The sequence below is a fragment of the Mirounga angustirostris genome, unplaced genomic scaffold (genome assembly GCF_029215605.1).
Source record: "Mirounga angustirostris isolate CCGP_5_RB_7025 unplaced genomic scaffold, mMirAng1.0.hap1 SCAF_9, whole genome shotgun sequence".
NCBI lineage: Eukaryota > Metazoa > Chordata > Mammalia > Carnivora > Phocidae > Mirounga > Mirounga angustirostris.
The window spans coordinates 45,921,230-45,935,913 of NW_026991717.1; the positions used below are offsets into that span (position 1 = coordinate 45,921,230).

Here is a 14,684-nt window from a genome sequence, read left to right on the forward strand (position 1 = left end):
GAGGGCTCATCCACTCCCTAGACTACAAGCTCCACAAGGATAGGAACAGAGTCTGTTTTTCTTAATTTCTGGATGCTCAGCACCTAGGCCAGCACTCAACGTATATTTACTGAACGACTAGACAGATTATAAGCCAACTACTAAAATCAATAATGAATGTAAAGTGGCAATATGCTCCAAGGAAATTTTTCCTCTTAACTTCCATTATTGTTTTTACTTTGTTTTGTGCAATAAATAAAAATGAAGAGGCAAAAAAACTGGACTATGGAATAGGCTTCTCAAGAACTTCAACCCAAAAAAAAGGTCTGTAAGTTGACTACTTACTTTGTATCCAAAAGTTGAAGCTGGTGGTTACTGTCTCTGTGGGACATCTTCAATTTGGTGCTTTGCTCTGATATCGACAAGTCCACTCTGTTCAAAAGCTGAGAAATCTGGGAAAGAAGCTTTGCTTGTAATATCACATCTGATCTTTTCAGAGGTAACCTCAGATAACATTTAGTAAGCTGTATTCTAGTCCATGACATTAAGATTCAATATAATTTAATCAATTCATTTAGGAGCTCACCTTGTCTTTCCACTTCCATTTCCTATCATACACACTCATCAAAAATCAGGACCAGGAACACTGCCAAAATATTCATTAGGCTCTGAGTACTTAACTTTATAGTTCTCTGATAAACAAGCCTACTTCCTCCCCGGGACCACTATGTCCACCTGCTGGCACAAAATACGATGGGTTTTTTTGTTTTTGTTTTTTTACCTTGGAATTTCTATACGAACGTGGCTGCTAGTCATAGAGAACGGAGCTCTTATCACTTAAAATGCCATTAAGGTACCAGATTTACCTCCATATCTAGTCAAGTCCCAAGAAAACAGATTTTGTAAATTATATCCCTCCAACTCATTTTTTTCACTACCTACCCCTTTCCCTTGTCCTTCTACTAAAATTTAATATAAAACTAATCCTATATGAAATGCATTTAGTTGCTGCAAAAGTTATGATGTTCTATATTCCCTTACTTAGAAATTCATGGAACAAGTATTTATTAGACCCAGAACAAAGGAAAAGTATATCTCTTTTTATAGATTTCTATATGTATTTTACTTGGGTTGGCTACTGGGAAGCTTAATATTTCCTAAGCATTTATTTCCTGATGTGATAATTCTGTTCTCACTCATTCTTTGAAAAAAATTATTGGACTTGTTGTTTTGTTGTGGGTTTTTTTCATGGCTTTATAATATCTGTTTTTCACATAAGTAGATTTAGATCTTTATTGAATATATTTTGGACACAAGTACTTTGAATCCAGTAAATTGACCAGATGCCCCATTTTACTGGAATGGTCTCTCTTTACATGAAGAATAGCAAGCAGAGCAGATACTGTGGGGCAAATCCTAGAAAACAGGCCCCTTTATGGCAAAGGGAAACTTCGAAGTAGCCAAAAAACAAACTGTAAAATGCCAAGAGTATGGCTTTATGAAATTGATCTGTAAATTTCAAGGTGGAATACTCTAAGATTCATCAGCCAGCCTACCTTCTAGCTTTGTCTGAATCCTTTTCCACAAAGGACTGTGATGAGGTAGCACACAGCATGAGGCCCAGTGCAGTAACTATTTCCTGAACCAAAACTTGGAACAAGTGGCATATAAAAGAAAGCCTGGGGGCGCCTGGATGGCTCAGATGGTTAAGCATCTGCCTTCAGCTCCTGGGATCGAGCCCCACATCGGGCTCCCTGCTCGGAGGGAAGCCTGCTTCTCTCTCCCCCTCTACCGTTCCCCCTGCTTGTGCTCTCTCTCGGTCTCTCTGTCAAATAAATAAATAAAATCTTTAAAAAAAAAAAAATTAAAGCCTGATCACCTACCTATGCAAGAAGTAGTTTTGGAGCTATAATTTAGAATTTCTGGAATATAGTCATTGTTTTAGGAATGGGGGAAAGAATCTTTAAAAGTAGGACTGTACCAAAAACTCTCGGTGCTTTGCTTGCCATACCCATGAAGGGCCACTGCAGTGAGACAGAGGGAGGAAGAAATAAGGAAAAGATATTCGGGGTGCCTGGTTGGCTCAGGGTCCTGGGATTGAGCCCCACATCGGGCTCTCTGCTCAGTGGGAAGCCTGCTTCTCCCTCTCCCGCTCCTCCTGCTTGTGGTCCCTCTCTTGCTGTCTCTCTCTCTCTCTCTCTCTGACAAATAAATAAATAAAATCTTAAAAAAAAAAAAAAGAGGAAAAGATATGCACATTCTGGGAGCGCTGGCTGGTTTCTTAACACCATGTTATTCTTAGCTAAGAACAAATTACCTATTTTTAAAAGGCTACCTGAAATCGGCCATACCTGTCCCTCTGCATCTTTGATTTTTGTTTCCAAGATAAGTTTGGCAGCTTGCTGTTCTTTGTTCAAGTGCTGGAGCCCCTCGTAAGTTGTTTTGTGCTCTGCAGAGAGTCTGGCTATGCTGGCGTCACATCTGTCCAGGCAAACAACAAAGCTAACTCTTATTAAAGTTTAAAAACAAGCACTGAAGCTTCTTGACATACTGGAAAATGCATGACCCCACTCCAAGAAACTGTACTATGACTCATTCTTTTACATAGAGGTTCACAGGAATACAGGGAGCTGCCCTCATTATGCTTTTTAAGTTAAACCACAGGGATGTTGCTTAATAAGAGTAGGGATGAAACCATCAAAGTAGCAAAGGCTTTACAGTGCTCATGAGTACAAAACTGTACATGCAGTGAGAGCCCAATGACGAAAGGCTTATACAGAGTGCTGGATGTGGCCTTTACTCTTTGGTAACACCTCCGTCCTTCCAAGTTCTTTGGGTCTTCTTTGGATCTTGGAGGCAACTTCTACCACATTTGAAAGTACTGCTCCTAACCTTTTACCACATCACCTGTGAGGCTGGCTGCTTTGAGTGGGGTCCAGAGCAGGAGAAGGCTCTGCTGCGGGTCCTAGCTGCTCTGCTCCTTGGGCCTGAGAACTTGGCAGTTCTGATGGTGCTCAAAGTATCTGTGGCAGGGAAGCTGTGTGGGGGACCTCTGTCAAACCCTAAGAGCAGTGTCACAGAATAGCCCCCTGGGAATACGGAGCAAAGTCATGCCCCGTTCCAACCCAATCATCCTGCTCTGAGAAGTAGCTGTTGGCTTGCTACTAGGCTCTGGCAGAAACTACATGCCGAAGCATGGGACATTAAGTAACCATGCAACCCGGTCAGTCCGTCGTGAGCACCAAGCTTTAAAGGGAGGCATATGAGTAACACGCCATTTTCAAGGGGGAGGGATACAAAGCCATCAGGCTTAAATAGGTCCCAAAGGCATAAGTAAATTGCATGAGCCCAGACTCCCATGGCATATACTCTTGCTACTGCCAACTTTCCTTCAACTCACACATATGGCCTCTTGAGGAGTTCCTGAGGACCAGGTGGATTGAAGGAGGAAGAGTCAGGCCGGGTTGACGGAAGGTGCCAATACGCTGACACCTTCCAGAAGAAAACTTCTGACACTTCAAAGCCCACTCAGGAGTGGCCCTCAAGGGTATCAAGGAAGGGAAACCCTCACAGTTGGCAGAAGTTCAAACAATGTATCTGAGGATTCATTTTGCCTAGAATAAAACATGGCCAGATGTTCATGGGCATTGGCTAATGGTGAGAGCCACAGAAGAAAGACAGTTGGAGGACTGGTGACAAGGGGAAAGGGTTATATAAATGGATCGCTCAGAATTGACAGAGCAATTTTGTTTCTTGTGAACGCTCTCTGTATTAAAGGGGCAGAAGCCCACAGACTGTACTTCCCAAACAACCTTGCCAGCCGGGTTCTGACTCAGATCCCACCAATGAGTGGCACTTACGCTCCCCTGGCAGGGGCAGGCAGACATGTGGTAAACTGCCCATGTGAGGTTTACGGCCACCTCCAGGCACACGCCTGCAAATCACTTACTTCCATGTTACACGCAGCTAATATTATCAATGTCTCCTTTCTGTGATTCTTGTACATCCTACTTTCCTGGGAGCCAAGAGCAGTTTACTTCCGTTGTTTCCCCAAATCTGCCAATGGTTTTACAAACTCTAATTTCCTGGATTAAATCCCTTCCTGATAAAGTACTTAAAGAGTGGTTTCTGTTTTCTTGACTGAAACTTGATGCATATATAGTCATTAAAATTTCACAAGGAAGGGGCGCCTGGGTGGCTCAGTTGGTTAAGCGACTGCCTTCGGCTCAGGTCATGATCCTGGAGTCCCGGGATCGAGTCCCGCATCGGGCTTCCTGCTCGGCAGGGAGTCTGCTTCTCCCTCTGACCCTCCCCCCTCTCATGTGCTCTCTCTCTCTCATTAAAAATAAATAAATATTAAAAAAAAAAAAAAAAAAAATTTCACAAGGAAGCAAACAAAATATTAATCAACTATCTCTGGATCATATGTGATTTTTAAAAAAATTTTCATTCTTTTATAAATTGTACAACTTTCCTGCAATAAGTATATATAATTTTATGATCAGAAGAACAATTATACAAAGAAAATATTTCGATCAACAGCCGTGTACAAAGAATACATTACAATTTCATGGAATATGCACTAACCTACCATCTTTCCCTCGGCTCCGCATGAAGCAGAAATGAGGCTGGAGCACAAGGAACACAGAGCTAGAGAAATGTGGGTAGAGTCACTGTCATCAAGTGAGGTCAGGTTCAAGGCAATATACAGCAGAAGTAGAGAGGCCGGAGTTGGAACCCCAATCCATAATTCACTCATTCAGTCAATAAGTATTTGTAGGATGACTACTATGTGTCACATGATAACCATACAAAATGAGGACACAGTGGGAATTTTTTTCTTCGGTACACAAACCACACAATCTAGAAATTTAAAAAAAAGATTCTCATGCCACTATCATGATAATGTTATTCAGCTTATGTGTATATTTTTTCTATTATTGATGGAGATCTTATCTGACATTCTGTTCTTGTTCATTATTCCGTGACTCAGACAAATAAGCTCAGAAGATTGGGAATTTGCTGAACAAGTCACTATAAATACACAGACTGAAGAACAAGCCTGTGACTGCTCACAGTCAGAAAATCAGCGGTCTTCGATCTTCCTAAAAGCACTGGGAATGTATTCTTTAAGATGTTTATCTGCACTGGGGCCTCAACGAGGTTTATAAACTGTTTCCTAAATGACTTAGATACTGAAAAGGATCTCACTCACTAAATCATATAAAGTATTTGCAACCAACTATCAAAAACAGCATAGTAATTGATAAAGGTTAAAGTATAAATCTCTCTAGAAGTTTGAAAAATAAAATACTGATCTCTAGTTTATAAGCCTGAATAAAGATTAGATGGCACGCTAGTGCTTGGTTAGGCTTTCTAATAAGCTATAAGATTTAACAAATTTACTAATCATTTTGTACTGAAATGTTGCAAATTAAAACTACTACCTGCTCTGTCAGTTAAACATGGTGGACTGAACATATGCCCTCATTTTGGCTCCCTCCTGAAAACCTATCAAGATGACTCCAGATGAATAAAAAGATGTTAAGTCCAAAAAGACAAAAAAGAATGGGAGGAAAAAAAAAATATGGGAGAAAGTAGAAAACAGACAGATGGTGCAGAAGATGGAGCAAAGTGTATGTTTTGCTACAGCTGGTGCTGTAGGCTTGAAGGGCTCCATATCTGAAAACCAACAGACGTAAGAAGTTTTAATTGCCACAGGGTAAGAGGGGTAAGAACTGGCTCCACTCATGACAGAACACAGGAACCAAGGTAACCAAAACCAGAGACTTGAGTGGGGCTCCACCAGCTATGGAAAGCTCAACAAAACAAAACAAAACAAAACAAAAAACCTGGATCAAATGAGTTTAAAAGAAATATGTTTAAGATACTGAAAAAAATCAAAGACAGAATAATATCTATCAAGAGAACTCTAAATTATTAAAAAAAAAAAAATAGGCAGAGAGGAAAGAAGAACAAGTGGGTAAGAGAAAAATGAGAAACCCTAGAAGTATACCACAGTGTCTTCACAGACCTAACTCTAGACTGGACATGACTGAAGATAGAGCCAGTGAGTTAGAAGACAGTAGCAAGGAGCTCACTCAGAAGGCTACAAAGATAGAGATTAAAAACACGGGAAAATAGCTAAGAGACAAGGAGGACAAATAAAGAGATGCTAACACAGAAAGAGGAGTTGAGAAGTCCCCAAAGATGGAAATGGAGAGAATGGCCTATCTGAGGGGTGAGTGCTGACAGTTTTCTAAAACTGAAGAAAAACATGAGTTTTCAAGTGTTCAGGGAATACAAAGTGGTGTAAGCAAAATAAATAGGGCATAGTGAAATTCTGATAACCTATTACAGATAAAATCTTAAAAGCTACCAGAGACTAAAGACAGGTAACCTACCAAGGACCTACTGTAAGACTGACAGCACACAGTAGGTATCAGAAGACAGCAGATACCATAATGGTGGAAGACGATGGAGAAACCTCCTTAGGACTGAGGGTAAATAACATATCATCCAAGAAAAAAACGCAAAATAAAGACACAGACCGTTTTAGACATGCAAAGATTAAGAAATGTATTGGCCACAAACCCCAAACTGAAAGAGTCACTAAATCATGTACTTCAGTAAAAAGAAAAGCGTATCCAGGAATGTCTGGCTGGCTCAGTTGGTAGAGTATGTGACTCTTGATCTTTGGATTGTAAATTTGAGCCCCACATTGGGTATAGAGATTACTTAAAAATCTTAAAAAAAAAAAAAAAGCACTCAGAGAAAGGAGTGGGATGCAAGAAACAATGGTGAACAAACTGAGATTACTGGTTAATTTATTGTATACGCTGAAGAAAGTAAGCTACCAGCTCAATTATTCCAACCTTAAAAGTCTTTTCTTGGTACTGACTCACATTTACCTGAAGCTGAACAACTTGTTTAACTCATTTTGTTAAAATGCTATAATCCTTTTGGAAGTAACAGAAAAAAAATTAATGGGACAAATTTTTTTGTAAATATTGACTTAAATACTTAAAAAATATTTTTAAAATATTTTAAACAATCTGACAAAACTGCATATATGCATTTAAATTTTTTCAATATTCATAGTACAATATACACAATTAAGCAATAATTATGCCATTGTTCTTCTGTATTAGAAATCTTTTCTGAATGTCAATGCCTGATGTTGGAGAAGTTTGTAGAATCAAGATGTATCACACACTGCTGGTGGAAAAATAAATTTTACAAGCTTTCTATAAGGCAACTTGGCAGGATATACCCCAAATATTGAAACATAAAATATTTCCCTGTGCCAGGGCGCCTGGGTGGCTCAGTCGTTAAGCGTCTGCCTTCGGCTCAGGTCATGATCCCGGGGTCCTGGGATCGAGCCCCGCATCGGGCTCCCTGCTCTGCAGGAAGCCTACTTCTCCCTCTCCCACTCCCCCTGCTTGTGTTCCCTCTCTCGCTGTGTCTCTGTCAAATAAATAAAATCTTAAAAAAAAAAAAAAGGTATTGGGCGCCTGGGTGGCTCAGTTGGTTAAGCGACTGCCTTCGGCTCAGGTCATGATCCTGGAGTCCCTGGATCGAGTCCCGCATCGGGCTCCCTGCTCCGCGGGAAGCCTGCTTCTCCCTCTCCCACTCCCCCTGCTTGTGTTCCCTCTCTCGCTGTGTCTCTCTCTGTCAAATAAATAAATCTTTAAAAAAAAAAAAAAAGTATAAAAAAAAAATTTCCCTGTGCCTTTCAATCTAGTGTCCAGCGAATACAAAGTGGGGTAAGTAAAATTATTAGGTATTAACCCCAAAGAAACAAAGCTGTGAGAAAAAAAAAAAAGGCAAACTAAATATAGTTCTGTATCTGTGTAAATTCCTGCTGTTTAACTTGCTTCAATTTTAGAATACAGACCAAAATCCTTTAAAATGCCCAAAAAAGGTTGCTCCCTACCCTCTAATTTCCAGCATCATCTCACACATCTCTGTCCCTTTTCTCCTCTTCATCCGGCAACACTGATTATATTTCAGGGCTTTGAACTTACCTCACTCCTTCCCACTTCAAGGCCTTGACCCATGGTGTTTTCTGTCTGGAATATTCTTCCCTGACTACTTCACTTGGTTAGTTACTGTTCATCCCTTAGAGCTAAGCACACAAGTCACTTCCTTAAGGAAGCCTGCCCAGAGCCCCTAGAGATCAGGCACACCAATTATACAATTCGAGAATGCCCCACATATCTCTTTTGCTGAACTTCTTGTAATTAAAACTTTTTATGATTGTCACTATTTTGGATCTCTTACTCCTTGTTTCGTAATATACTCTCATTATTGGTCCATGCATGGCTCACTTTATTCAGTTAATTATTTTTAATAACTGCTCCCATGAAAGTAAGCATTTTGAATCTTGTATCATCATTCCCTTGTTTTCCTATTAAGATAATTAATTAAAAGCCAAGAAACAGACTTTTAACCACAGAGAACAAACTGATGGTTACCAGAAGGGAGATGGGGTGGGTGGGTGAAATAGGGGATGGGGATAAAGGAGTGCACTTGTGATGAGCACCAGGTGATGTATAGAATTCTTGAATCACTGTGTTGTACACCTGAAAGTAATATAACACTGTATGTTAACTATCCTGGAATTAAAATTAAATTGACTTTAGACAATTAATTGCATACACACACATATATAAGTACATATATATGTAAATATGTATGTAAATATATATGTACATATATAATAGCATGCATATTTCTCAAAAGTATGTATATGTATGTTTTAGTTGAATTTAACTTTTACAAAAGGCATTATGTCATATGCAATATTTTGGTACTTATTTTTTCCACTTATTATATTGCTAAGACTCATCTATGTTGCCATATACCACTGTAGTTCATTTTGACAATAGAATAACATTCTACTGTTTGTTACAATTTATTTGCCCATACTCCCATTGATGGGCACTTTGGGTTATTTCAGTGTTTTGCTATTGTGAATGATGCTGTTGTGAACAGGACCCCTTGTGGTACAAGAATTTCTCTTATGCAGAAATTGATGGATCATGGATATGGGATGTTCAACACTGGAAATGTTCAATATCAGACTCCACTAACTCATACTCCCACTAGCAATGCATAAGAGCTCCTAAGAAGCTACAACCTATCTAAATGCTTGGCATTTTTAGATGTTTCAGATGCCAGTCAGCTGTGTGAAAAAAACATATTCTGTTGTGTTTCTGAATTTTCATTTCCACATCAACCATAGATGTTAAATCTTTTCACATGTTTATTGACCAATTATGTTTCTGCTTTGGTAAAATGTCATTCACTTTTCTTACCCATTGTTATGCTGGGTTGTTCTAATTATTCTTATTAATTTGTAGGAAGTCTTTATATGTTCTTAACACTAATCCTTTACCAGCCAATATCTTCCACAGTTTGTAATATATCCTTTTCGTCTTTAAAGGGTCTTTGGATGAGCAATGTTTTAAATTTTAATATAATCAAATCCATCAATGCTTTTTATGTCAAGAAAAAATCCTCCCCTACCTAAAGGTTGAAAAGATATTCATCTATATTTTTCTATTAAAAATTTTTAAGTCTGATGGACATTGGGGAGGGTGTGTGTTATAATGAGCACTGGATATTATATAAGACTGATGAATTGTGCACAGATCTGTACCCCTGAAACAAATAAAACATTATATATTAATTAATTGAATTTAAATTAAAAAAAAATTTTTTTTTTTTTTAAGATTTATTTATTTGACAGAGAGACACAGCGAGAGAGGGAACACAAGCAGGGGGAGTGAGAGAGGGAGAAGCAGGCTTCCCGCCGAACAGGGAGCCCAATGCGGGGCTCGATCCCAGGATCATGACCTGAGCCGAAGGCAGACACTTAACGACTGAGCCACCCAGGCGCCCCTTAAAAAATTTTTTTTAATAAATAAATAAGGAAAGCAAAACTTAGAAACCCCCAACAAGAAAAATAAAACAAAGTTTTTAAGTCTTATTTTTAGCATTTAAGCCCTTTCCCCATCCAGAGCTGATTTTGTATCTGGTATGAGGTAGGAAAAAAATTATTATTTTTTGACATGGATAATATATTTTTCAGCTCCATTCATTGAGCAATCCATCCTTTCTCCACGGATCTGCTGCCATCTACGACATATATCAAAGTCCCACACATCTGTGGTTCAATTTGCATACTCTCTATTCTATTCCATTGTTCACTTTTTCTATCCCAAAGCCAAGAGCACATAGTTTCATAACAAGTCTTGCTATCAGGTTAGGCAATTCTCCCCTCCCTGGTCATGTTCAGAAGCAGCCTGGATATTTTCTGACTCTTAACCCTTACATATAAACATTAGGGTCATTTTATCAAGTTCAATTTAACACTCTTTTGGGATATTAACTGGAATTTCACTGATTCTGAAAATCAATTTGAAAGAATTGATATCTTTAAAAATATTAAGACTTCCTACCCTTGAATATATCTATCTCCATTTACTTATGTTTTCTTATTATTTCTTAATCAAATTTTTAAAAATTTTCCCTATAGCAGTCTTGAACAATTTTTGTTAGATTTCTGCCTAGTTATTATATATTCTCTGATTTTATTTTAAGTATGTTTTCTAGGTATTTGCTATTGTTTTATAGTAAGGAAACTGACTTTTGTGTATTAATATATCTACCCACCTTGCTAAGTACACATTAACAGATCAAAAGAGAAGAATATCTGACTTGAACGGATGCAAAAAACACTTGAGAAAACCCAGTACAAATTCATAGATTCTTAATGAATTAGGAATGTAAAAAAACTTACTTAATCTGATAAATCTATGTTTAAAAAAAAAAAAACTAGAGCAGGGGCACCTGGCTGGCTCAGTCAGTTGAGTGAGCAACTCTTGGTTTCAGCTTGGGTCATGATCTCAGGGTCCTGGGATCCAGCCCTGTGTTAGGCTCCATGCTCAGCATGGAATCTGCTTGAGATTCTCTCTCTCCCTCTCCTTCTGCCCTTCCCCACTGCTAGTGCATTCTCTTTCTCTTTAAAATAAATAAGTTAAAAAAAAAAAAAAACTACAGCAATTATCATTCAAAATGGAAGAACACTGGAAGAATTTCATTAAAGTAAAAACCAAGAGAAAGATGCCCCCAATCACAACATCTACTTAACACTGTATTGGAGGGTTTAGCCGTTGCAAAATGACAACAAAAAGAGACTAAGGATACAAGGATCAGAAAAGAAGAAATAAAATTGTCATTATTTACAGATGAAATGATTTCTATAGAAAACTCCAAACATCTACAAATAAATTATTCAAATCATAAGTGAAATTAAATAATTGTTTTGCAGTAAGTTTGATGTCTATCTCCCCTACTAGATAGAATAAAAATTGCAAGCAAGAGGGACGATATCTGCCCTTTTCATCACAAAAACCCGTGTCCAGTACATTGCTTTGCATGCAGTAGAGGCTCAATAAATATTATTGAATAGGTGAACATAAAGAATATTTACTATGTACCATGCACTGTGCAAGATCCTTGATACGTATTACTTCATTTCATCTTCACAAATCATCCCCATTTCACAAATGATGGTTAAAAATAACACCAAATACAGACCCTTCTTTTTTGAGTTCATAATTTTTTATCAAAATATTTAAATCTGGGGCACCTGGGTGGCTCAGTCAGTTAAGCAGCTGCCTTCAGCTCAGGTCATGATCCCAGGGGCCTGGGATCGAGCCCTGCATCGGGCTCCCTGCTCAGCAGGAAGCCTGCTTCTCCCTCTGCCTGCCACTTCCCCTGCTTGTGCTCTCTCTCTCTCTCTCTGTGTCAAATAAATAAATAAAAAATAAAAAAAATTTTAAATCTTATTTGGGGACATCTGAGGTTTGAACATACAATGAAATAAAAAAAATATATTATAGAAAGGCTTTATTTTCCAATCCAAACACAGCTTTCCGGTTAGAAACTGTCAGATATCACTACATCAGACCAGTTTCATTATCTTTGCAGAGCTGTTTGAGGGACAGACTAAGTTTGAAAAAGTTATTTAGAAAGGTCTCAAAATTATCCTGATGCTCATGGCTCACTGATTTTCACTAGCTATAGCTTGGCCTCAGTATTACTTCTCACTTGGAAACACAAATACTACAACATAAATTTCCATTAACACCAAGGAGTAGTTACATAGATTAAATTATGGCACCCCCACGCAGCAGGACACTCCATATCCAAGGAAGTAGTACGCTAGATCTATGTGCATACTGGAAGAAAGCCCACAATATATTGCTATGCAGGAGCACTGAAGTTGCAGAATAGTATATATAATACTTTGTAAAATTAAAATCACACTGTTAGGTAATTGTTATGCTGCAAACCATCATATTACTATGATGATAAATTATTACCTTATAACTATGTATGAGAAAGTCTAAAAGGACAGACAGCAAGCTGCTAACATTAGTTACCTGTAAGGAGTAAAACAGAGCAAGGGGCTGGTGAGCCTTCATTTTTTTATGTTATATATTTCATAATGTTTCTGACTATTTATTACCAGCACATTTCACTTCTATGCCTTTATAAATAAGGGGACAAACCGGTGGCGGGGAGGCCACGGGGTGTGTGTGTGCAGGGTAGGATACCAAAGCCTGCCATCAGAAAGCACACACAGTGGAATCCACTCCCGTTTTCTTATGTTAAAAACAAAGTTATCGGGGCGCCTGGGTGGCTCAGTTGGTTAAGCGACTGCCTTCGGCTCACGTCATGATCCTGGAGTCCCGGGATCGAGTCCCGCATCGGGCTCCCTGCTCAGCGGGGAGTCTGCTCCTCCCTCTCCCGCTCCCCCCTCTTGTGCTCTCTCTCTCTCTCTCTCTCTCAAATAAATAAATAAATAAAATCTTTAAAAAAAAAAAAACAAAGTTATCCTTACTCTCAAATATTTCAGGAAAAAAACCTTACATATGAAAGAATAATAGAGTAAATGGAACAAAATGTTAACACTTGTGAATCTTGCAAATTTTCTGTAGGTTTCAAATTACTTCAAAATAAATAAATAGATAAATAAGAAAAAAGGGGGAAGCTATATAGCTATCTTAGCTAATATCGAATTAAAGGCATCATTCTTGTCTTAAAAAAAAACACCTATAAAAGACAGCCTCAGGGTTCTAAATATAGCTGTGTGCATGGCTCAACAGCTTTTGTTAAACAAGAATTCACAATGAATCTGACCAGTTGCCCTATTTTATCCCAATGTTATATTATAGATGAACCAATAATGTAGTCATTCCAAAATTTCCCTTTTCAGGTCTTTAGATAGCTGTCTCCCAGGTGCAATTCTTGGTTGTGGCCCTCCTGTGGCAGAGTAACCTTTCACCTGGTTATCAGATCAATGGTGGGGACGTGGTCAGAAGTCCATCAACAGAGTCCCAAAGGGCTAGCAATGGACCTGACCAGGCAACATGCTTAAGCAGAACGTCTCTTATAGTTTGTGACATGGTGGCCTAGCGCACCAAAGGCAGTGACATTTAAAACATCAAGTTGTTCATATTCCATATTATTATTACCTATAACATATATAATAATCCCTGCATATATACACAATTAAGCCCTTAACGGCAGACAATAATTTAATTGAATCAGATTGTAGAGCAATTTATGTCACAGGGTATTGTCAAAAACAGTAGAGGGCACCTGGGTGGTGCAGTCAGTTGTGTCCGACTCTTGGTTTCAGCTCAGGTCATGATCTCATAGTCGTGAGACTGAGCCCCACGTCAGACTCCACGCTCAGTGCAAGTCTGCTTGAGATTCTCTCTCCCTCTCCTCTGCCCCTCCTGTTCATTCTCTCTCCCCCGACCCAATAAATAATAAATAAATAAATAAATCTATCTTTAAAAAACAAACAACAAACAAACAGTAGAGCAATTTACCAGCAATTAATGGAGCCTAAGATCTGGGTGTGATACCTACAGAGGCCGCCAGCTTAATAAAAGATCGGGGAAAGAGACAGTCAAAGAGAGTCCTGCTAAAACCACTGTCTTCACAGGATGACTGAGCACCAGATGCTTTATTTTGCAGGGGAAACAGACATCACTAAAATAACCCAGCCAAGTCACTAAACAACAACAAAAGCAAACGGGGGTAAGGGCTTGTCAACATCCAGGATTGCTATGCTATATTACCTAAAATGTCCAGTTTTTAATAAAAATTATGAGACACACAAAGACACCAGAAAATGTGAACTAAACATGGAATAAAAGCAGGAAAAGAAACTGCCAGTGAGAGGGAACAGGTGTCAGATTTAAAAGACACGGACTTCAAGGCAGCCATAATAAATGTGGGATGATCAAAGAAATAGAGAAAACACCCTTTAAGAAGTAAAGGAAGGGGGACGCCTGGGTGGCTCTGTCGGTTAAGCGTCTGCCTTCAGCTCAGGTCATGATCCCAGGGTCCTGGGATCGAGTCCCGCATCAGGCTCCCTGCTCTGCGGGGAGCCTGCTTCTCCCTCTGCCTCTGCCTCTCTCTCTCTCTCTCATGAATAAATAAATAAAATCTTTAAAAAAAAAAAAAAGTAAAGGAAGGTTAAAAAAAAAAAAGAAGTAAAGGAAGGTATAATGACAAAGTCTCATCAAATAGAGAATATCAACAAAGAGACAGAAATAATTTCTTAAAAGGACCAAATGGACCCAATCAAGAAAATGAAAAGAAAACCCTTAGAAAGG

The 14,684-nt window shown here is 38.7% G+C and overlaps 1 protein-coding gene across 13 annotated transcripts in view; it reads right to left on the reverse strand.

The window, feature by feature from the left end:
• Nucleotides 1-14,684, reverse strand: part of FAM81A (family with sequence similarity 81 member A) — a 129,248-nt gene that overhangs the window by 20,243 nt on the left and 94,321 nt on the right. For 12 of the 13 annotated variants that reach the window (XM_054513510.2, XM_064570401.1, XM_054513506.2 and 9 more), the window contains 2 exons: nucleotides 2,331-2,460; nucleotides 325-431 (listed from right to left, as the gene is read on the reverse strand). The exons of the other annotated variant lie outside the window; for it this stretch is intronic. In XM_054513510.2, coding sequence (XP_054369485.1) covers nucleotides 325-431; nucleotides 2,331-2,460 — 237 coding nt within the window. The remainder of the gene's footprint in view (nucleotides 1-324; nucleotides 432-2,330; nucleotides 2,461-14,684) is intronic. 13 annotated transcript variants of the gene reach the window in all.